Source organism: Calypte anna, chromosome 3 (genome assembly GCF_003957555.1).
Source record: "Calypte anna isolate BGI_N300 chromosome 3, bCalAnn1_v1.p, whole genome shotgun sequence".
Classification (NCBI taxonomy): Eukaryota; Metazoa; Chordata; class Aves; order Apodiformes; family Trochilidae; genus Calypte; species Calypte anna.
Window position 1 is genome coordinate 6,119,913 of NC_044246.1, and position 22,205 is coordinate 6,142,117.

A 22,205-nucleotide genomic window follows, 5' to 3' on the forward strand; every position below is an offset into this window, starting at 1 on the left:
ATGTCCATGATGTTTATTAAAAAATAACCACCTGTAGACATAATCAGACTATCACCAAGTCTTCCATCAAAATCATAAGAACTGAGACCCAGATTTGCTGAAAGCTCAGCTGTGTGATTGTCATCATGAGACCACAGAGTGTAGCACACTGTTCAGGTTTAAAGGTTGCCACTTTTGTCTTAGGGTGTTTGGGTTGGTTTTTCAAGGCAGAAAAGAGTTTGATTTACTTTAAAGCAACATAAAAAGTGAAACAAGAAGATATTACACTGAAGCAACCACCAACAGCAGGGAGAGCAGGTAAATGTGCTAAGTCTGTCAGCATAACCTCTGAATTCTCACTTTTCCATTTTGAAGGGTAGAAAGGAAAACAAAAAAACTCCTCCCCAAAGCCTGACTGTACTAATGACAAATAAAACCTTCTGCAATTTCCCAGTATTTTTTTTTTAAGTATTCTAGGTGCATAATAACTTTGTCCCTCTAAAACAAATCAGAAGAGCAAACCAGCCACTGCCACCTGAAGATTATGGCTACTAAAATTTTGGCTCATGCTACCTGAGCAATCCACATGCAACAAAGACTAAAGTCCAGCCAGTTCTTCCAAAAATTTTTGGTCACAGTAGCCACTATCTTCAGTATTTGTTGCATTACAGAAGGACTGAACAGCACCTCAAATCTTGGGAAATTGTTTAAGAGGCTAAGGGGAAATCTCTTCCAAGGCAAAGAGCCTAAGCAGACTGACTCAGAGCCATTTCTATTCCTGGCTGCTGGGTTACCATGACCCACTTAACATTTCCAAATATTCTGTTTGAGGGAATTTCTGAACCATTAAGACCTATGGTTTGGAAGAATCTGCTTTTACAGACTTACCCCAGGCTGCAATGAGACAGATGGGAATGCTGTGGCTGGAGAGCCCTCAGCTCTTCCTTCGTCTCAGACTATGCCACCTCCTAACTCACTATTAATGCACCAGCATCACTGGCACAAACTATCAGCTGCTCTAAAAGACACCTTGAGGCATTCTCCTCCCTTCTTCTCTTTAGACACCAGGCCAAAAATATAAAGCTTGGTTTTAAATTGTTTCTTCTGCCACCCAAGCAGTGAGAGAACAAAAGCAGAGAACAGCAGAAGCCAATCTGTTTTAGCAGAGAAAACATCCTCCCCATGGAAAAAATGTATTGTATTTGCCTCCTTTTCCTTGGCAAAGGAACACTTACCTAAATACAACTTCACTGTCTCACACCATACCAAAATTTTACAACATCTTTCCAATTCCATGAGCTTCAGCCAGCTTAGCCCAGGGATATCACTTCTCACCTCCTCAGTGCAAAATTTGAATGGAAATGCTGAAGACTGTTAACAACCATTTTTTATGAAGGCTACAGACAGAAATGTTAACTTCTTGCAAAAGGTTCCAAGCTTTCTAAAAAACAACCTTTGTGCTCTTACAATCTACCCCAAGTTCTACTCCAAACAGCTTTATTTCAGACACCTGCATTGAGATTTTTCATATTTGCCAGACATGGTTTTGACTTCCATCTCTTCAGATCTTATTGTACCTGACAGAAATGGATTTGTCACTCTCTCTGCAGCCAGTCACCTATTACCATTCTAATTCACATCTCTAAAAGGAATGGTTACTGTTTAAATAATGTCTCTTTTCTCATGAAATGACACAAAATTTTAAACTTCATTTAAAAGCATTGGAAGACCAGCCATAACATTAAAAATAAATTTTAATGTTAAGTCATTTGCTCTGACACCCAAATGTGCTGAAATTTAAAGTAGTACTATAGGGACACACAAGTGCAGATAAATCTTTATTGCCATAACTTTGTTTTTTTTTTCAAAAATGAGCATTGGGCTTTCAATAGGTTGTAGTTTTATGTCTTTATATGTACAACATTACAACTGCATATTTTAATAATAATGAAGTTAGTGATACTTTGATAACTCAACACAGTGTATTTATAAAATGAATTCTTATCAAAATACACTTTTCACTGGGATAATAAATAAAATCCTGCGAAACCCACCTACACAAAGTTAATTTTAACTCTGGTAGAACCCGATGTGGTACACAGTCCATTAACTACAATGTTTGCCCCTTTATCCCCCTACTGATGCTCATCTTCTGGGGTAAGAAAACATTTTCCCCCCCCTGTTGTGGTGTGACCTCATTCAACATCATCTTCAGCCAAGCACTGTGCACTTACAATTCTCTGTAAGAAGGAGAAAAACTCATTCACAATTACATAAAATTGACAGCAGGCAACTGATTATCAAGCAATGTCATTTGACACTGGACATTAAGCAGTGTAATTACTGAGCAAACTGATTAATTAAGAATGGTACTCTATTTCACATAAGTTTTTGGAAGTTTCACAGAAATTTGGTACTCTGCAATACCTAAAAGAGACAAAGTCAGACAAATAAGCTCATCAGGCTTGAGTGGTGACCACTGGGTGGGTTTATGGCTCTGTTCTCTAAGGAAACATTTCAGCTCCATTTATGTCTTGTGCACCTGAGACTTTCAAGTGTTTTTAGTAACAGTCTGGGCCTTAAACCAAAATGCAACCAGGCCTGAGCTGTAAAGGCAGCTGGCTGAGGCACAGTCTCTGCTTTATGCAAGCTAACATCATGAGGGAGCACTCTTGTGCTTCCAAGAAGGTAAAAGGTGTTATTTATTTTACAACAGATTCATCTCCAGCATATTACCAACCTTACCTACAGAGAGCATTTTATATCCACAGCCACAAACTCTCACCATTAGGGAAAGATCCAGGCTTTCCAAACTGTCATGCATTCTGGTGCCAGTTAACATTTTGTGTTTATAGCTGGCCCAGCAGCAACAGGCTAGCAAAAGCAACAGACTCAGTCTGATGGACCTTTACAGACACTTGCAGATATTAAAAAAATAAAACTCAAGACCCAGTTCAAGAAAGTTACTGCTTTTCTGATCCCCCCAGTTGTATTCATGAAATGGTGGATCTGCTTATAGTTTCAGAACTGTCATCAGATGTCTCTACTTTAGAAGAGTTTAAAATACCTAATGCACAAGAGAAGTTCTGTATTTCTCTTTTACCCTGCTTGCTACTAATGGTACTGTTTGTTTCAGGTGGAAAAAAGAAAGTTTTGTATATGTTCAGTTGGATTAGAATGAAAACATATTACAAAACCCAACACTGGAGACTGATGTAGTGGGTAAGAGAAACATTTCAACTGTTTTCAAACCAAAACAAGAGGGAAGGTTTCACATACCTGGCTTATTGTAGGGAGCTTAGTTAGAAGCATTTGAAACACCGGTGGTGGAAGAGTCTGCTGTAGAACTTGTAGTAGCTGCTGGGGCTGTCCACACACAGCAATGGCATTGGTCAAGTGATCAACACCTTTCTCATATTCACCTGTAGGAGAAATTCAGGCTTTAAACCCAACTTTTTGCCACACTGCAAAGTATTTACATAAAACATTCATAAACACTGGGTTAAAATCTTGAGAACCATTCATGCTCCTCTTTCCTCCTCCCTTGCTCGATTTTCTGAACTCAGAAGTTTAGAAACAAGTAAATAGGATTTCCCCAAGCTGAACTTGATTCCTGAGAGGATCTTAGTATATAAAAATCTTCTTCTAGCAAAAGTAAAAATAATTATTTTACAACTTACTCTTAAAAAAAAAAATGCTATTACCTTGAGCTAGTAGTTCCTCGCCAAGCTGGATCTCCTCAAGGAAAAACTTCTGAACTGCTTCAGCATCTTTCAGATCAGGCAGCTGGAACACACACAAGAAAACTGAAGTTGACCCTTAAACATCAGTTAATAAACAAGCTAGCAGAAAACATTCTTGATTGAAATCAACCACACACACAGAGTACTTTTACACTGAAACTGGTAAAAAAATAGTATCAGAAGTGTCATGACCGAGTTACACACTTAAAGAATGTTTTTGGAAAACAGACTCAGGTCTCATGTGCATCACAAATCTATGGAGACACAGCCTGAAGTGCTACTCTGTTTATTAATTACATCTTTTGTAGCAAATACAAATCCTGAGGTGTGCTATGTTCATCATAAGTGCATTTCTTACAACTGGCTAAGATAAATCCACCTTTTCTTCCAGATCCATTGGTCATAAGGAAAGAGAAATCAAACACTTATGACAAAAACCTGTAAGGTTCAGCTATAGGGGTGTCCCATCAACATCTGTAAGTCTCCAAAGTCCTTGCACATACTACAAAGAGGAAAACACTATCAAGTCACACAGTAAATGTTGTATTCTCCATTTGACACAAAAGAGAAACCATTTCACATGGCCACTTGGGAATTTAAACCACCTGAAGACTCCATATTGCAGAAGTGTTTGCAATGCTAGAATGAAGACAGATCTTTTGAACAAATCTTACAAATAACACAAATTAAACACCTTTCCAAACAGTACTGCATTACTGAACACAGCATTACCTTGGAAAGCCCTGCTCTCTCTTTGGCAAGCTTCTGTTTCTTCCTTCCTGAAAGAATAAAAACATCTTTATTTTTAATCTGCCATTAAAGGAGCCTTCAGGTTATAGATCAAAGCCAGGAACAAATCAATGTTATTTTCAAAATAAGATACCAGTAATATAACCAAAATATTGAAAACTGAACAACCCCCTCTCTGCCACAGTGTCATTTAGAGGTGTAATGAGGGTCCTGGCTATGGCTGGTAAACCCCAGGTGTGGGGTCTGGGCAGAGCCCACCCCAGATGCACCAGGGGCGAAAGGGACAGAAATTTGGAGGAATGAAATGGAGGAATGAAAGATTTCTCTACATGATTTCTAATAATCATTAGCCACAAGGTCAGCTTCCTACAAGCCTACTTTTTAACTACATGGTGCAGCCCCAACAGGACCTTTAGCAGTGGCAGTACCTAGGTGTACTTTTCCAGCTGCTTCATAGCAAAAACTGAAATAAATATAGGTAAATATAACTACTTGGTCAAAGCTTTTGGCACCTGATCACACACATCTGTAAAGGGTAAAGAAATGTAAAGAATCACCTAGATATAAGAACTCAATGCTAACCTACAGAATGACTGTGCAATTTTTCTTCTTTTAACACATTTCTAGAGGTCTCCTTATAAGTCCACTAGCTATAACAATTACAAAAAAAAAAAAAAAAAAATAGCCAACCCAGACCTCTAAAGGATACCTCAAAATTTGTCCCATCATGGCTGCTAACATTAACTTTAAAAAATATTTGCAACAGCCAAAGTGATACAACAAGCAATTGCTTTCAGGAACACCCCTCAAATTTTTTTCTTTTCCTTCAGGTACCTCCAAGAAAATGAAGAACTTCCCTCTTTTCTAAAGACACTGTCACATTTGGAAAAGGGGGATGGGCTTCCTGAAAGGAATCTTTGGTTAATACTGAAATGCAAGTGCACCCATCCAAAGCAGAAAGCTCTCAAAGAGCACCTGACCTGCAGGTTTTTCAGGCAGAGCTCCTGAACAGGGGGAGCAAGTTTGAAGTGGGAACCAACGGAGGCACTGCCACGGGCTGCAAAAATCCCCAGCAGCTTCAAAACCTGTCCCACAACAGAGCAGAACAGCCAAATGGCCATTCACACCCTCAGCTCCTACCCCTGATGTCTGCCCAGGCTCTGGGGCAAAGTTCAGCATGGTCAGAAACTCTGTGTCTGCTCAGAGAGATCAGAGTCTACGCGTGCAGACAGGAGAGTTCAGTTCCACACATCCAGGGACATGAAGGGGAAACACATCTAAAATCTTACTATCTTAAAACACAGATGTGGAAAACTAAGTAGCTCCAGCTAGCTTTGCTCTCTCTTTTTGGTCCTAAGATTGAAGAGGATATGGCCCCAAATGAGGAACACAAAACCTGCTAAATAAATAAGATGAAGACATCTGGAAAACCAAAGTCCAGCAGTTCTTCAAGCTTCCAAGAAACTCTGGTTTTTCCCTGAAACCTGAATTTTGCCAACTCTTTTTTTTTTTACAATGGGCCTTTGTAAACTTTGGTCCTAATACAGCCCCAGGAGGTCTCCAATGTAACTGGGATGGCAAAACCAGTACTGGTTCTGTGTTTGTCAGCATGGGCTTGACCAAACAGAAGAGGCACTGACACACAGAGCCTCCTGACTTTTGGTGACATTGCATCAGAGGCTGGAAAACAATCTTATCCCAAGAATGCTGCTGGAAAAGATCTGCTGTAAAGGTGGCTTCAAGTTTTTCATCAAATACCCCTAACTACTGCCCAAGAAATAGTTTATCTTAATCTAAAGAACTGCAGCTGGCTGTTGTGCTGGACCTTTTTTGGTCAAATATTTTACAGCCCAAGCCTGACCATCCAGCAGCAGAGGAGCTGCAGTAATCAGATCACTGGCACCCATACTAAAGAACCAACTACAGTACTAAAAAAAAACCATTTAAATTCCTTTAAATCAACAAAAAGATCTAAAATATAACTAAAAGCAACCCAGTGTTATCATCTCTAAGGATCCCAGTCATCTCTTTCAAATGACAACAGCCACCACCCCCTAATCAAACCACAATGCTAAAGAAAAATGTTAATTTTTAAATCAGACCAAGTCCAAAGTTTGTGCAGAACACTCCTGGATAAGGAGAACAGCAGGATGTAAAAAACACCTCCAGTTCTTCTGCAAAAACCTGACGCAAGCTGAGATTTTTCTCTGCTACATATTTACCATGATAAAAAGGACCTGGCTGATTATCCTGACACCAATTTGGTTTGCTTATGCAAGGCAGGCGCAGACACAACTTCCCTAAAAACTCCTGGGGAATAACCTGCACTGCAGGGCAAAGGGAACCTGGAGGATACAGAACAACCATGAACCTGGGGTGCTACACACAGAGCAAGGGCCTTGAAGTATTCCACAGACACAATTTCCTGTGGAAGAGCTCACAGGACATGCAATAATTGCCCCTGTGCTCAGCTCTGGTGAGGCCACAGCTTGAGTCCTGTGTCCCGTTCTGGGCCCCTCAGCTCAGGAAGGAGATTGAGGTGCTGGAGCAGGTCCAGAGAAGAGCAAGGAGGCTGTGAAGGGATCCAGCACAAGTGCTGTGAGGAAGGGCTGAGGGAGCTGGGGGTGTTGAGGCTGGAGAAGAGGAGGCTCAGGGGAGACCTCATCACTCTCTCCAACTCCCTGAAAGGAGGTTGGAGCCAGGGGGGGTTGGGCTCTTTTCCCAGGCAACTCTCAGCAAGACAAGAGAGCACAAAAGGTCTCAAGTTGTGCCAGGGGAGGTTTAGGTTGGAGATGAGAAAGAATTTCTTTCTGGAGAGGGTGATCAGCCATTGGAATGGGCTGCCCAGGGAAGTAGTGGATTCTCCGTGTCTGGAGATATTTCCAAAGAGACTGGATGTGGCACTGAGTGCCATGGGCTGGGAACTGCAGCAGGAGTGGATCAAGGGTTGGACTTGATGATCTCTGAGGTCCCTTCCAACCCAGCCAATTCTATGACTATGAATTACACTGCGAGGTGTCAGCTCTGGTGCTTCAACCAATTCAGGGTGTTCAGGCAGAACCAAAGCATTTAAAGCACATTTAAACATCACCAGGTAAGGAGTTGGTTTTAACTGATCTAATTATTGAATCACCCATCCACGAAACTGCTGACCATGTGATGTTTACCATAATGCTAACTTCTTATCTTCAGATTAGTTATCAAAGGAATCCTCTACACACTCCCACCACCAGCAACAACAACCAGCAGATCGTTTCTCACGACTCACTTGGGTACCCTGGATAAATCCCAGTGCTTCCCCCCCTTCCTTTCAGTTCCATTTAAAACCTCCCTATTGGGACCTTTAAATAAATGTTGAAGACGTGAAATAACAAAGAGCCACGGGAGAAAAGCTCCACATTTTGGATAAATCACCAGTTTTCTCTGGCATTCATTCTTACCCTGGGAGCTACTGACAGAGCTGCCAGGAGGGTTTAGAATGCGGGAGATCAAAAATCCCCCGGGGGCTGCTGCCTCACGGCGGCCACAGCCTCCCTGGGAGGGGTTGGGCCGCTTTATCTGACCCAAAAAATCAGAATCATACCAAGAAAGCACCTGCGGAAACAGCGCGGGTGAGGGGGGCGGGTAAAAACCTTCCAAAGGCCGAAGGGAGGGGAATTATTCCCGAGGAAGCTCCTGACACAGAACCCCCCCCGGTACCGCTCCCCAAACGACAGAAAAGGCTCCGAGAAGACCCCAGCCCCGGGGCGGAGGACACGGGCGGACGGGCATGGCCACCGGGACCATACCGAACCGAACCGGAGCCACCACCCCGAACCCCGACCCGAAACCATCACCCCCTCCCGAACGGCGGCCAACACCCCCCGCCCCTCCCGAACTGGAGCCATCATCCCCTCCTGAACCGGGGCCACCACCCCCCGAACCGAACCGGGGCCATCACCCCCACTCCCCTCCCGAACTGGGGGCGCCACTCCCCGAACCGAGGCCATCATCCCCTAACAAACGAGCCACCACCACCCCCACCTCCCGAACCGGGACCATCATCCCTAACGAACCGGGGCCACCACCCCCACGCCCCTCCCAAAGCGGGGCCAGCACCCACCCTTCCGAACAGGGGCATCATCCCCTCCTGAACCGGAGCCACCACGACCTCCCGAACCGGGACCATCATCCCCACAGAACCGGGGCCACCACCCCCACCCCCGTCCCGAACCGGGGCCATCACCCCCTTCCGAACCGGAGCCACCACCACCCTCCCTTCCGAACCGGGACCATCATCCCTAACGAACCGGGGCCACCACCCGCACCTCCCGAACTGCGACTCGGCCCCTCCCGAACTGGGGCCATCATCCCCTCCTGAACCGGATCCACCACCCCCGCCCCCCTCCCCCTTCCGAACCGGGACCATCATCCCTAACGAACCGGGGCCACTACCCCCACCCCCTCCCGACCCGGGGCCACCACCCCCACCTCTCCTGAACCGCAGCCACCATGCCCACCTCCACCCACCCACCCCCGAACCCAGGCCATCATTCCCTCCCGAACCAGGGCCACCAACCCCCAACCCAAACCGGGGCCGCCACCACCACCCCCTTCCGAACCGGGCCCTGGCCCCTCCCGCACGGAACCGCCGCAGCGCGGGCTGATGGGGGGGGGCCATCGGGGTCTCAAGGCCGCTCCTCCCGAGGTGAGGGAGGGGCGGGGGGGGGATTGGACCAGAACCGTCCGGGACCGGAAGGGCGCTGCGGAGCCGCCACGTGCCGCCTGCCCGCCCCGCCGCGCGCGGGCCCGCAGAGGAGGGGGAGGGGCGGCGGCCCTTTGGGGCTGAAAAGGGGTTTGGGGGGAGGGCCTCGGGGGTAGGGGTGTTTTGGGGGGGAACGGGGGGTGTCCCGGACACTTACGCTCCCGCAGCCGGTTCTTGAAATTGGGGTCGCTCCGCCTCTTGCGGTCGAAGTAGATGCAGTAGCCGATGAAAAGGGCCCCGCAGAGCCCCGCCGCGATGGCGCTGGTCCTGCCCACCATCATGGTGCCCGGCGCCGAGGGAAGGTCCCGGCGCCGAGGGAAGGTCCCCCCCGACCCCCGCCCGCAGCGCGGCCCCCGCCGAGCTCCGCAGCCACCTTGGGGCGAGCGGGCAGACAGAAAGGACCCCGCCGCGCTGCCGCCTGCGTCATCAACCAGCGCCAGCTGAGGGCGGCTACTGCAGTGCCTGCGGGGAGGTCGGAGGGTTCCGGGGCGCATGCGCAGTCCGGGCGCTGCGGAATGGGGTTGGGGGAAGGAGGGGAGGAGCGGTGATCCCGGGGCTGGGAACACCTTTAGGATCTCTTTAGTGTCTCTTTAGTATCTCTTTAGTATCCCTTTCGTATGTCTTTAATGTCTCTTTAGTATTTCTTTAGTACTAGTTTCTTTAGTGTCTCTTTAGTATCTCTCTCTGTAGTATCTCTTTAGCATCTATCTCATTAGTATCTCATTAGTATCTCTTCAGTATCTATTTCTTTAGTATCTCTTTAGTATCTAATTAGTATCTCTTCGGCATCTCTAATACCTTTAGCATCTCTGTAGTATCTCTAGCATCTATTTCTTTAGTGTCTCTTTAGTATCTCTGTAGTATCTCTGTACTATCTCTTTAGTATCTATTTCTTTATCTCTAGTGTTTATCTCTTCAGTATCTGTCTCATTAGTATCTATCTCTTGTATCTTTAGCATCTCTGTAGAATCTCTAGCATCTATCTCTAGTATCTCTTTAGTACCTCTGTAGTATCTCTTTAGCATCTATCTCATTAGTATCTCTCCAGTATCTATTTCTTAAGTATTTCTTTAGTATCTGTCTCATTAGTATCTCTTCAGCATCTATCTCTAGTATCTCTTTACTATCTCTCTTTAGTATCTATCTCTTTAGTATCTATCTCTTTAGTATCTATCTCTATCTCTTTAGTATCTATCTCTAGTATCTCTCTTTAGCATCTATCTCTTTACTATCTCTTTAGCATCTTTCTTTGGTATGTCCTTAGTATCTCTTTAGTATCTTTCTCCATGGTCTGGATGAGGGGTCTGAGTGTCCCCACTGTCCCTCTGCAATGACCTCAGGCTGGTGGCAGTGTTATTCTGCCAGGGGACAGGCAGGAGGGAGGGATGGGACAGGCAGGAGGAATGGGACAAGGCAGGAGGGAGGGATGGGACAAGGCCAATGGCTGAGGTTCCACAAAGCCAGTGCCAGGTCCTGCTCCTGGCTGACATCAACCTCCTGGGGCTCTTCTCCCAGGTAACAATCAGTGGGAAGAGAAGAAACGGCCTCAGGTTGTGTCAGGGGAGATTTAGATGGGATACAAGGAAAATCTCTTCATGGAAAGGGCAGCCCAGGGAAGTGGTGGAGCCACCAGCCCTGCAGGTAATTAACAGATGTGGTGCTAATGGGACTTGGCAGTGCTGGTTTAAGGGTTGGACTTGATGATCTTCAAGGTCTTTCCCAACCAGGATTGTGTGGATCTTGGTGTAAAAAGGACACAGAGCTCCTGGAACATGTCCAGAGCAGAAACACTGAAATGCTCAGAGGGCTGGAGAAGCTCCCTGTGAAACCAGGCTGAGGGATTGGGGTCGTTCAGCCTGGAGGAGGCTCCAAGGTGAACTCAGAGCAACCTTCCAATATCTGAAGGGGCTACAGGAAAGCTGGGGTTGGGCTTCTGACATGGGGGTGGAGTGAGAGGACAAGGGGAAATGGTTTCCAACTTGAAGAGGGGAAATTTAGGTCAGACATTAGGAAGGAATTCTTTAATTTGAGGGTGGTCTGACCCTGGCCCAGGTTGCCACAGAAGCTGTGGCTGTCCCATCCCTGGAAGTTTTTAAGGCCAGGTTGGATGGGGCTTGGAGCAACCTGGGCTGGTGGGAGGTGTCCCTGCCCATGCAGGAAGTTGGAACTGGATGAGCTTTAAGGTCCCTTCCACCCCAAACCATTCTGTGATTGTCTCTGACTGCAAGGCAGGACAGGCCTCAGGGGTGGCACACAAACTCTGGGTGCCAGGCAGGACAAAGCTGCCACCTGCAGGGCCAGCCCAGCCCAGCTGTGCTACTTTATCTCACCCAAAAGACCATAGTCTTACAAACTGAAGCATAACATGAGCCACAACCCCAGAAGAAGGAATTCATCCCACCCCTGCAGCCAGAGGCCTGTTCCTGGAGGCACTGCCTGTCCTGTGACAGGGCACAGACACGGAGCCTGTGCTGCCTCCAGGGAGGGGCCACATGCCCCAGAGTGAGCATCACAACCAGTACAGCTGTATTAGCAAACATGATTTATGACAAAAACCTCTTGTATGCATCAATTTCATAAGGACCACTTCTATACTTTGGATTTTTTACCAGAAGTCCCTTTGTTTTTCCCAGCTGTTTTTTGAGGAAGAGTTTTCAGTCTCTTTGGCTTAGCACTCTTCTTTAAGGGCACTGCTTTTTCACCAATGAACGAATCCTTGGAGCTCCTCTTGGCTTTCAGTGCAGGATCAGCTCTGTCCTTAGGAGCACGGGACTGGTGGGAGCTTTGCTGTGGGGCTTTCCACTTCTCCCCACAGCGCTTCACACGGATCTTTCTCCCCACCAGAAGGCTCTCGTTGAGTTTCAGAGCAAGATGTACAGCATCTGTGTTCTGCAAGGACAGACACTCAGTGTCAAACCTCCAGCTGGCTGCTTTCAAATCAACAATTGCCTTTTGTTTTCCTAAGCAAGAATTTACACTAGCACACTTTACAAACCACTCTCTTCATGGAATGACACAATGTGTCTGTGCAGAAGCACCAGCACACCAAACCAGACCATGTGTTGAGGTGAAGATGCTTGGAAACAGGCTCTGACACAGCTTCTGTGAGAAACAATGGCAGAGCAGAGAGATGAAAGAGAAGCTGGGGGGAAAAAAAAAGGAAATAAGGAAGATGAGGCTGGGAGACCACTGTGGAAAAACAAGCTGTACTGAATGCAATATGTTCAAATCAACAATTGCCTTTCTTTTGTTTTCCTAAGCAAGATTTTACAATAGCACTCAGACCACTCTCTTTATGGAATGACACAACATCTCTGTGCAGAAACACCAGCACACCAACCCAGACCACGAGATGAGGTGCAGAGAAACAGGCTGTGACACAGCTGATGTGAGACACAAATGGCAGAAACAGAGAGATGAAAGAGAAGCTGGGGGAAAAAAATGGTGCTGAGCTGTAGGAAATAAGGAAGAGAAGGCTGGGAGATCCCTGTGGAAAAGCAAGCTGTACTGAATGCAACATAGAGCCAGGAAGGAAACTGCTGCAAGAATTCCACTGCATATTGAGATGTAAGAAAAGGGAGAACACTGCAGAGAGAACTCATCTGTCACTCCTTGAAGTCTTAAAGTTCCTTTTTTCCACCCTGTTTTACAGCTTTCCTTTGTGAACACCCTAAAAAAGTTGGCTTAGTTTCTGCTTCCACAGAACCAGTCTTCCAAGCTGCATTTAACATACACAACCATGCTGCCACCATATACAAATAAAAAAAACACTTAAAATAAAAAAAAATGACTGTAAAAGCAAACCTCAGTCCAGCTCTCCTGGAGCACATCCCACTGACACGTACCTCAAAGAGAACATATCCAAAGCCTTTTCCCAAGCCAGTTTTCCTGTCTCTCACCACTCTCACTGCCACCACCTCCCCACAGACAGAGAAGTGTTCCCTCACGGCGTCATCGCTGATGTCTGCAGCCAAGGACAGGGACACAGGGGCCACCTCAGCCACACAGCTCAAATCAAAGTTATCAGTTCAGGTATACAAACATTTATATAAAATGCATATAGAGGTACACAGATAACAACAGTTCAGAAAGATTCCAGCAAGTAAACTAAAGGGCTGTATTTGCTCTGACAGGTGCCAGTTCTCTAGCTCTGAAGAGTACAAAGAAGAATGAAGGAAAAGACTGAAGAAATTTTTCAAGTCATTTCATTTGTGGTTTGATTTGTAGAAATCAAGATCCATGCTGCAGTTTTGTCACTCTTTCTTATGCCAGAATCTCTTTCTAAGAATTAATGCTGATGATTATGAGCCTGAGCTGGCAGTCCTTGAAGCCTAACTCACACTGATTAGCCATTAATTTTAGCTGAATAAGGGAGCAGGGATTTAGTTTCCATCTCCAGTTGCTACAGGATTATTCTGCTAATGGAGAGATGTGTGAGGCTTTCAGTCTTATGCCTGTGCAAACACACAAGTGTGATGTGTCACAGCCAATTCTCTTTCTGTAGAGGTTTGCTTCGTGCTATGGTACCTCCCTTTACACAGACATAAAGATATTTCTGCTGAGGGGAGGGCTGGATTCAACAGCACAGGTTTAATTACACACCAGGACTCATATGTGCTGAGAAAGCCTCCAGCTGCTCAAGTCACTTTCAGAGCACTGCAAATGTCCAGACTGTTTTTTTCTGCAGGAGGCACAGAGGAACAGACAGCACCACACAAGCTCACACAGCAGGATTTAGGAATGTCAGAACAATCAGATTTGCCACCTGTCCAGGTTTTCCTGGTCAAGTTTTACTCTGAAGTCTAAAGCCTGTTTGGTTCTGTACTCCTGTGGGCTGTACCTGATACTGGCCCCACGTCAGGCCATGGGTGCACTCTCATCCCATAAATTTACACCCCCACAGCACCCCTAGTTAACATGTTCCTCCCTAGCATCCTGACTCCATTGATACCCTCACATGGACCACACCTGGTGGTGATCCCTCCATCTACTCCCCAGTCTGCTCCTCAGAAGCAGCTGAATATTCCTCAGGTACTGACATCAGCTACACAGTCAGCACCTCCACACAGGTTACAAGTGATTACCTGGACAGAGCCACTCACCCTGGGCTGCACAGACAGCACCAAAATGAGAAGCCATCACTGCACATCACTTGGAAGAAGCTCACAAGCAAGCACCAGAACACCTGTTACAGTTTAGAAAGCTATGGCCTGTGCAGTTTAATTGTATTTATTTAGAAAACATCAAGTGACAACAAGAACTAAAGGTGCTTCCAGTTCTAGCTACAAGAAAATAATTAACCTGCAGAACCTGCCAGAAAATTGCAACTCCTTTAGGTGTTCAGTTCAAAAAATAAAATTGCTATTTTAAAAGTTAATTACAGAAGAAGATACTTAGCCACCCCAGATATCAATAAACAGAACCCCCCTAATTTCACTATATTCCATAAGTGTTACTTTATGATGCATACCAATTCAGTTTAGACTTACCATATGAGAGATTTCCCAAGAATACAGATCGTTTATTGTCATGCTAAAGAGAACAAGAGACACAAGACAGTAAGATATTCTTAGAGAAAAAAAAAATTAAAAAAAACACAGAACAGAAAAGGGATTTTCTATCACACATTCCTTACCGAGCTGTTTTTTGATGCAATGTCAACTCTGATGTGAAATCCACGAGCGATTTCTGTTCCATTTCTTTTGTAGCCAAAAGCAAAGAGTTAAAAAAAATTAAGCATTAAATAATTAACATTTTATTCTGATTTGACCAAAAGAGGCAGCTGAAACTTAATCTGTAAATCTACATCTTCAACAGGGAATGAAAAACAAAAACTGAGACTTACTCATTTAGAGCCTTAATAGCATCACATTCTTGCTTGAACACAACATAAGCATTAACAAACTTTGCATTAGGGTGCACCTGATGCCTGGAACATGAAAGAGACACATGTTGGTTAAACAATTGTGATAAGTGTGCAGTGCACAAGCACTTCTTGTTAAACACATTTATGCCTCCTCTTATTAAGTGCACAGTAGTAACTTTATTTCTCTGACAGGTCAAGCTCCTAAAGTCCAAAGGAGTCTCACTGTTCACCTTACACAGCTTGTGTATGCACCCTGACCCAGCTTCCTCAGCTCATACACATCCCCAAAAGAAGTAAAAACTATGAACACCTTCCCCCTTCCTTAAATACAAGGAAAGCAGTCTAAGATAATGAATTATGACAGGCACTTAATTCTTCTTCAGTTGTCAAGAAAACTTATAGACACACACAGCTAATTAGAAAAGCCAAAGAAACTCCAAAAAAAAAAAATACAGCCAAACATGTAACAACCAACACTTAAAACTGCTTCTGCCTTGAAAAATAAAGCATGGCATTCAGAAGAGGAACTTACTTTATTGCTGCTACCTTTTTGGATACAGTATCCTCTGCTGGAATCTTTAAGACAAAAAGAGCTTTAGTTAAGTGAGCTTAGTGTCAATTGATCTCCAATACTTGTTCTAGACAAAAAGGAATACAAAGAGGGACCATTCCTGCACTAAACAATACAGCCAGTACAGTGAACAATGGAAGTGGCTATTCCTAGAGGTGGTCCAGAAAGACCTCAGAATCAGACAGTTCATTTTGACTTCATGGTAGGTTTTGTGAATTGCAAGACTGTTATCTTTAACTACAGAGCACAGTGCTTTACAATCCATGTGTCTGCTGCCAGGATTTAAAAGCAGCTAATTAATACTCCAGGCAATAACAAAGGAATTCTTTTTTCATAGAAATTACAGCTCTAATACAATCAACTGCTGCTACTGAAAGAGTAAAATGTGATGCAAAGTAAGATGCACGTTGTGTAAAATCTCCAACGCTTCTTCTCGTGCCAAAAAATACCCACCCAAACCCACTAGTGGACTGATGAAGATAAAAGCCTTGTGAAAAGCCCTTTCACACCAAACACTAATTTTGTCACATAGCATTACAGAGGAAGTAACATACCAAAGACCGGAATCGAATGGATTTTATTTGTCCATACTCTTTAAAAAGAGATTTCAGTTCCTAAACAGAAGAGAGTACAAATACTCAATGCCTGTTTGCATCCTGGTAATAACAATAACTCTTGAATATTTCTTAATAAAAAATTGGCTTTCACACTGTTCTCATTTTACTTACACAACACCTGTGAGGGGGCTACTGAAAATAGACAAGTAACTTGTAACTGTTTCTCTTGTGGCAACTTCTTAATTCTATAGAATGCCAAAACTGAACTCATACCCCTTGCTATGGAAGCAAAGATAACTTCAATAGATTTATGCAACAATCTGAAGTAGACCAACTTTGTCATTCTTATTTATTAAGTCATTTTTCCTTGAAGAAAGAAACTAACCAATTCTACTGATGAAACAGCAACTGCATCCACTGCTGCAAAAAGCCTGACTCCATCCAGCAAAACTGGAGAGATCCCCTTTAATGGAGTCTGATGATCAGTGGTATTACCCACTTTACCAAATCAGCAATTTTAGACACAAATATGTGCTGGCTTCTCAGCTGGACACAAGCCCTCCAACTAAGGACTGCTGCAACTGTTTTCATTCCTTAAGCTGACGGAATCCACTCCCATACCTGAACAGTACAGCTGACAGGCAAGTTCCCAACAAACACTGTTCTTCTGTGTACTGCTTCATCAGCCACCTTCTTCTCCTTGTGTTGTTTTACAGTAGTGCCTGTATCTGAATTAACACTTCTGGTGATGGCCTGAGAAGCCTTTTTTTTTTGCTTCACTTTGTTTTGAGAAAGTTTTTGCTCCTCCTCTTCGTCTGCCTTCTCCAAACCACTCTCTCTTATAAGAAAAAGATAAGCAAATCATAACTGATGGGGAAAAAAAAGAACCCCAGAGTTTTGGAGGTCAAAGAACTGAAGCATCCAAAATAACTGGGTTTGTTTGTACTTTCAGTTATGAAATTCAACATAAAATTTCAAACATTATTTTGCATTTAATGCATTAAAAAAAAAACAAAACAAAACAAACACCTGACTACACCATAACATGGAAAAACATTTGCTGTCCCCAGGACATTGTACTCACTATTTAGTATGAATAATAAAGAATGATCTGAGAAGGAAATAATTTGATATCCTCTAAAATTGAAAGGGGGGGGAGGGAAATCATCCTTGCACATTAAAACTATGGAGAAATTTAAATCTTTCCAGTACCCAGGTCATTCAGAACAAACAATCCTTTGGGTAAGTGCACAAATAAATCTATCAGAACTGCCATAAAAGCACAAATAACAAAACAGGCCTGAGGAAGCCTCAGGAAGTGCACTGACAAACAGCAAGTGGGTTTCATGGGCATGGAAGATGCAACAACACAGAGCCACAGGACAAGCTTCCAGCTACAATTAAACAAACTTCATTATCCCAACTCTACTTTACAGAGGGCAACTACCCGCCTGCACTGACAGCACCTTGGCTCAGCCAGAAAGAGAACTGAGGGGGTAACAGAGGAGGAGTTCTGTGTCACAGCAGAGGACAAGCATGGTGGGGATCACTAAATCTGTCCAACCACTTGGTGCTGGAACAGTCTCTGCTCCTCTGGGTCAAACCAGCTGCAGTTAGGAAGCAGCAAACTGTGCTGGTCTAAATCTTCTACAACCTGTAGACCTGTTAGTTGTCTGTCAGAGGATCTACACTTACTGCACTTCACAGACTTAGAACTTCAAGAAGCTGGAAGTGTTTACAAGCTTGTGGGGAAAACTACAAAAAATGTAGTTTTCTAGACCTTAGGGGTTTTTATCTTACTGTAAGGAGGTAGCATCCACTCACCTGTTTGCCAGTTCTTTCTCTGCTTTTGAAACCTCTTTCTTTCTGGTTTTTTTAGCTTTTATAGGAGGGTCTTGTGTGACAGATGAGCTCTGATCTTCTGACACTTTCTCTCCTTCTTCTGAATGCTTTCTCTTCTTACTCTCCTTTAAAAAAAAAACAAATAAACAAACAAAAAAACCCAACAAGACAACCAAATTAACTTGAAAAACAAACTTCCAAACCCGTCCTATCGTTATTTTTATATTGTCATTTATCTGGAAAGCCACTGCCTGCAGCACAGGGACCGCACGACGCGGTGCTTCCCACAGCCCCACCTGCCCAAATCACCGCTACACCCACCCCTGTCACGATACCTGCAGCATGGCCGCGGGGACAGCACATCGCGACAGGCCGCCGGCGGCCCCTCGCTCCTACCATTCCCCTCTCAGCTCCTTCCCCTTCACCCTCCCAGCGAGCCGAGTCCCTCCCACCCCCCTTTTTCAGGCGCGGGCCGAAGGGGCTCCGCTCCCACCGCCCCCCCCAACACCCCAGGGAGCCGCGGCCCGGTCCTCACCGGCGCCACGGCCACCAGCACGGGGGGGTCTGCGGCAGCGCTGAAGAGGCGCGCAAGAGGCGCGGAGAGTTCCTCGCTCGCCCCCAGGCTGCGCAGCACCTGCCCCACCACATAGGGCTCCGTCCCATCCTGTTCCTCCCGGATCGTCCCCGCCGGGCCCCTCCGCCGTCCCCCGCTCCCCTTCATGGCGCTCCGCAGCCTGAGGTAAACGAACTCCCGCTGCGTCACTTCCGGCCGCTTCCCGCTTCCGAGGGTGATGGGGGAGAGCGGGGATGGGGGAGCGGGAGGGGGGGGGTGGGTTGTGTGGTTGTTTGTGTGGGGTTTTTTTCTGTGTTTTTTGTGTCTTCTTGAGGTGTTTCTGCTTGTCTGACAGTGATTATACTCGGAGCTCGTCAGGCCAGCCCTAGGGGACTGTGTTCGGTTTTGGTCCCCGCTGTAGGAGGAGAGGCAGAGGCGGGGACGGGCTCAGGTGAGGGTCGGGAGGAGCTGCCCTGGGAAAACTGAGCTGGGTCAGCTTTGGGAAGGCTCAGGGGAGACCCCAGTGCTGTGGACATAAAGGGTGGCTACCAAGAAGACAAGGAATCACCCGGAAAAGACGTGGGGTAATGGGGATGGGTGATCGCTGGGGAGATCCCCGAAAAAATTTCACCATAGGAACAGTTCAACATTGGAATAATCACGGAATTGTCATGATTGGAAAAGACCTCGAAGATCATTATGTCCAATCATCAATATAACCCTTCTCCCCAGTAAAATAAAGTATGTATCAGCATGCCCTGAAGTGCCTCAGCTACACTTTGTAAGTATCTCCAGGGATGGTGACTCCACCACATCCCTGGGGAACCCCATTACTCTCCCAGTAAGGAAAATCTTCCCAATCTGTAGTCTATCCCTGGCACAACTTCAGGCCATTTCCTTTAGTCCAGTCACTATTTACGGGAGAGGCCAACACCCACCTCACTATAACCTCCTGTCAGGTGGTGGATTCCCCTACATTGATCAGGATGCTGAGCCATCTCATTTATATTTTATTTTCACCTAGAAAGGTTGGATGAGATGATCCTTTGAGGTGTGTGCAAGCTGTCCTCCTCGTCCTGGAGCACAGATTAACTGGAAAACTTCAAAAAACTGGGTCTGCACCAGTCTGCCTCGTGTTCCTGCTGGGAAACTGAAGCAGTCCATAGAAAGGGCTTACTGAAACTTTTTTTCCAGGGTGGGTGACCTCACACTTCAGTTCACAGGTAGAAAGTGTCCTCCTGGTGCTCCTGAAGCCCTTTTTGTGGTAGCTCAGCTTGAGAGAAACCTGAAAAAATAAAAGATTGGAAAATGCCAGGGGAGGAGGGATGTAAAGAGCACCCAAAACTGAGTGGTTTCCCTGAATATGTGGTCTGACATGGGCTGGGCATGCATTACAAACACAGCTGGGCCCTAAAAAGAGCACAAAGTCACAAACAGTTTTTGCTTAGGCAGTCTTAAGTTATTAGATCACTAGAGAGAGAGAGACCACCCCAAAGCATCACTCAGCAGTCTCCTCCTGGATCGTTTCATCTGTACCTGGCATCTTAAAACATGTAAGGATTTTTCCTGATGGAAAATCCCTGAAGCCCAGTACCTTTCAGGGATTCAAGGTCTGTAGCCTTGGGGACAGTAAAAGGAGGAACCAGCCTTACCTCTTCCCCTTAGCCTTGTTATGAGCCAGCAGAGAGAAATGCTCTGGATCCCCTTGCTGCTGCAGATACATGCATAGGACTGGATAACTGATGCAACTGAAAAAGACCCTTTCTGGTTACATTCATTCTCAAAGAGATAGTTTTCCAACGCAGGACACAGTGCAGGTGAAATCTGGTTGTCTGGTAACTCTGAAATTGTGCACACCTAATTGAGATCTCCTCTTAATCCTCCCTGTCCATAATGTAATTTTAAATGCTCAATGATGTAGTAATTAAGGCAAAGAAAATCACCAGGTGCTTTCAGGCTGAAGGAAATACAAACAGCTCTTCCATTGTAACCTTTTATGCCCTTTTTTGAATGTCCAGTGGTAGCAGCTTTGTGGGTGCCTCTGACCAACCCAAGGCAAAACAAGTCAGTGAGTAATTCAGTAATCCAGCTACAGGGAAAAAAAAAACCCAAAACCAAAGCATTCATCTTGACTCATGCACCTCCATCCTGTGTCTGCCCTCCTGGGGGCCAGGAAACCTTAGGACCCTCAGTAATGGGGTCATCCCAAGAGAACACACAAGTTTTTAACAACTAGCAAGGTGGCTGCTGCACCACTTGTAGAGATTTTCCCAACCTCTTTTCACCCAACAGAGGAGTTTTGTAAGTGACCTGGGTGACGCAGAACAGGCTGAACCATCCAAATCCATCAGGATAATATGGGACAAGCATTCACCTGGCTGACTGCAGAGACTCCTCATTGCTGAGGCTCAACAAAGGGCACAGAACCTCCAGAACTCTGCCAGAGAGCAAACTGGAGTTCTGTGGTGACAGGAAATTTTCCCATCATGATGGAAACTACAGAGTGATAAAAGCTCAGTGGTGATTGTAAACAAGGGGAGCAATTGAGGTCTAAGCACAGTGAGCATGTCAAGCAGGCAGCACACTCATGTTTAAAGCTGTACTTTAAATATGAAACCTGAAAAGAAGCCCAGATTTGAGCCACTGGGACATGGGGCAAGACTGCGGGGCTACCAGTGTGCCAGTATAAAACATACAGAACTGATTTTTGACTCTACTCATTGAAGGGCATGAGAAGTGCAACTAAGATTAAACAATCTCTACGAAAGAATAGCTGTGATCTTATTTATGTAAAAAACTCAACTTGGAAGTGGGGGAGGTGACTGATGATCTCTCTTTTTAACAAGTAAACAGAATCCTCTTACAGAAGAAGAGTCAACTACTGTCACAGCAAATAAAAAATGCTGGCACTAAAACTGAGAGCTTATCAAGAATTAATGGTGATTAAAAAGCTGAATTTGCTCTTGCTTTCCCAGATGTAGTTCCCAGTTACATCAATACAGTTATGCTTACTGAGACTGAAAGGAAGAGCAAAACCTTTATGACTCAAAATGCTATCCTTTCAGTAGCCCCACTGAAATTATTAAAATTACTCCTGGCAGTCTTAGATCACTGGTAATGAATAGCACAATCAACCTTTCCAAAGCTTATCATAATTAGTTATTTACCACTCTCATCAGCAACCTGCTGTTTTGCAGGTGTAACTGTGTTTTGATCAGCTGAACTAGAGGCAGACATGATGTAAGCAGGTAATAACACTAAAAGTTTTATTCTAGTTTCACTTCCACTGAATCTGAACTCGAGGTAGTCAACATTAGAAGTCAGCAAGTTATCTTCAGGAGCTTCCTTCTATGCTTTCAAACTATCTGAATTAATGTGACCACAGATTTCATCTTTTTTTCAGCCGGCGCTGCTGCCTTAATGATCTCAATGGGTCTTTTCTGCTGAAAAAGAGGATGAATTCCAATTAATCACTATGAGGAAAGTCAGGCTAATCTACCACTTCTAGCTTATCTTTATATGCCTATTGTGCACCATATCCAAGATTGTTTGCTAAACTGGTTCCACAGCTTGATGTGATTTTAGTGACCACACTACAGT

At 45.1% G+C, this 22,205-nt stretch overlaps 2 protein-coding genes and 1 non-coding gene across 3 annotated transcripts; all 3 read right to left on the reverse strand.

Annotated features, from left to right (window-relative positions):
* Positions 1-447: 447 nt before the first annotated feature.
* TOMM20 (translocase of outer mitochondrial membrane 20) lies at positions 448-9,685 on the reverse strand. The gene is made up of 5 exons (XM_008496484.2): positions 9,374-9,685; positions 4,455-4,501; positions 3,684-3,765; positions 3,259-3,401; positions 448-2,219 (listed from the first exon to the last, which is right to left on the reverse strand). Exons 1-5 carry the CDS (start codon positions 9,495-9,497, stop codon positions 2,175-2,177), a joined length of 441 nt encoding a protein of 146 aa, XP_008494706.1. The 5' UTR covers positions 9,498-9,685; the 3' UTR covers positions 448-2,174.
* LOC115598168 lies at positions 7,822-7,956 on the reverse strand. Its single transcript, XR_003987443.1, has one exon. It is a non-coding gene; the product is annotated as a small nucleolar RNA SNORA14 (small nucleolar RNA).
* Positions 9,686-11,745: 2,060 nt separating the features above from the next.
* On the reverse strand, positions 11,746-18,803 carry RBM34 (RNA binding motif protein 34). The gene is made up of 10 exons (XM_030446766.1): positions 18,588-18,803; positions 18,035-18,177; positions 16,832-17,048; positions 16,208-16,267; positions 15,615-15,658; positions 15,062-15,145; positions 14,852-14,915; positions 14,706-14,748; positions 13,062-13,180; positions 11,746-12,105 (listed from the first exon to the last, which is right to left on the reverse strand). The coding sequence occupies exons 1-10, from the start codon at positions 18,771-18,773 to the stop codon at positions 11,806-11,808; spliced, it is 1,260 nt and encodes a 419-aa protein (XP_030302626.1). The 5' UTR covers positions 18,774-18,803; the 3' UTR covers positions 11,746-11,805.
* Between the last annotated feature and the right edge of the window lie 3,402 nt (positions 18,804-22,205).

What these genes read in the sequence shown, in the direction of transcription:
- TOMM20 (XM_008496484.2), bottom strand. Translation starts at nt 9,497, where the DNA reads ATGATGGTGGGCAGGACCAGCGCCATCGCGGCGGGGCTCTGCGGGGCC. An exon ending in CAAGAACCGGCTGCGGGAGC is followed by an intron (nt 4,502 to 9,373) that starts GTAAGTGTCCGG and finishes TTATTCTTTCAG; the next exon opens with GAAGGAAGAAACAGAAGCTT. An exon ending in CGAGGAACTACTAGCTCAAG is followed by an intron (nt 3,402 to 3,683) that starts GTAATAGCATTT and finishes TTTCTCCTACAG; the next exon opens with GTGAATATGAGAAAGGTGTT.
- RBM34 (XM_030446766.1), bottom strand. Translation starts at nt 18,773, where the DNA reads ATGAAGGGGAGCGGGGGACGGCGGAGGGGCCCGGCGGGGACGATCCGG. An exon ending in TGCTGGTGGCCGTGGCGCCG is followed by an intron (nt 18,178 to 18,587) that starts GTGAGGACCGGG and finishes TTTTTTTTAAAG; the next exon opens with GAGAGTAAGAAGAGAAAGCA. An exon ending in TTGCATCAAAAAACAGCTCG is followed by an intron (nt 14,749 to 14,851) that starts GTAAGGAATGTG and finishes TGTTCTCTTTAG; the next exon opens with CATGACAATAAACGATCTGT.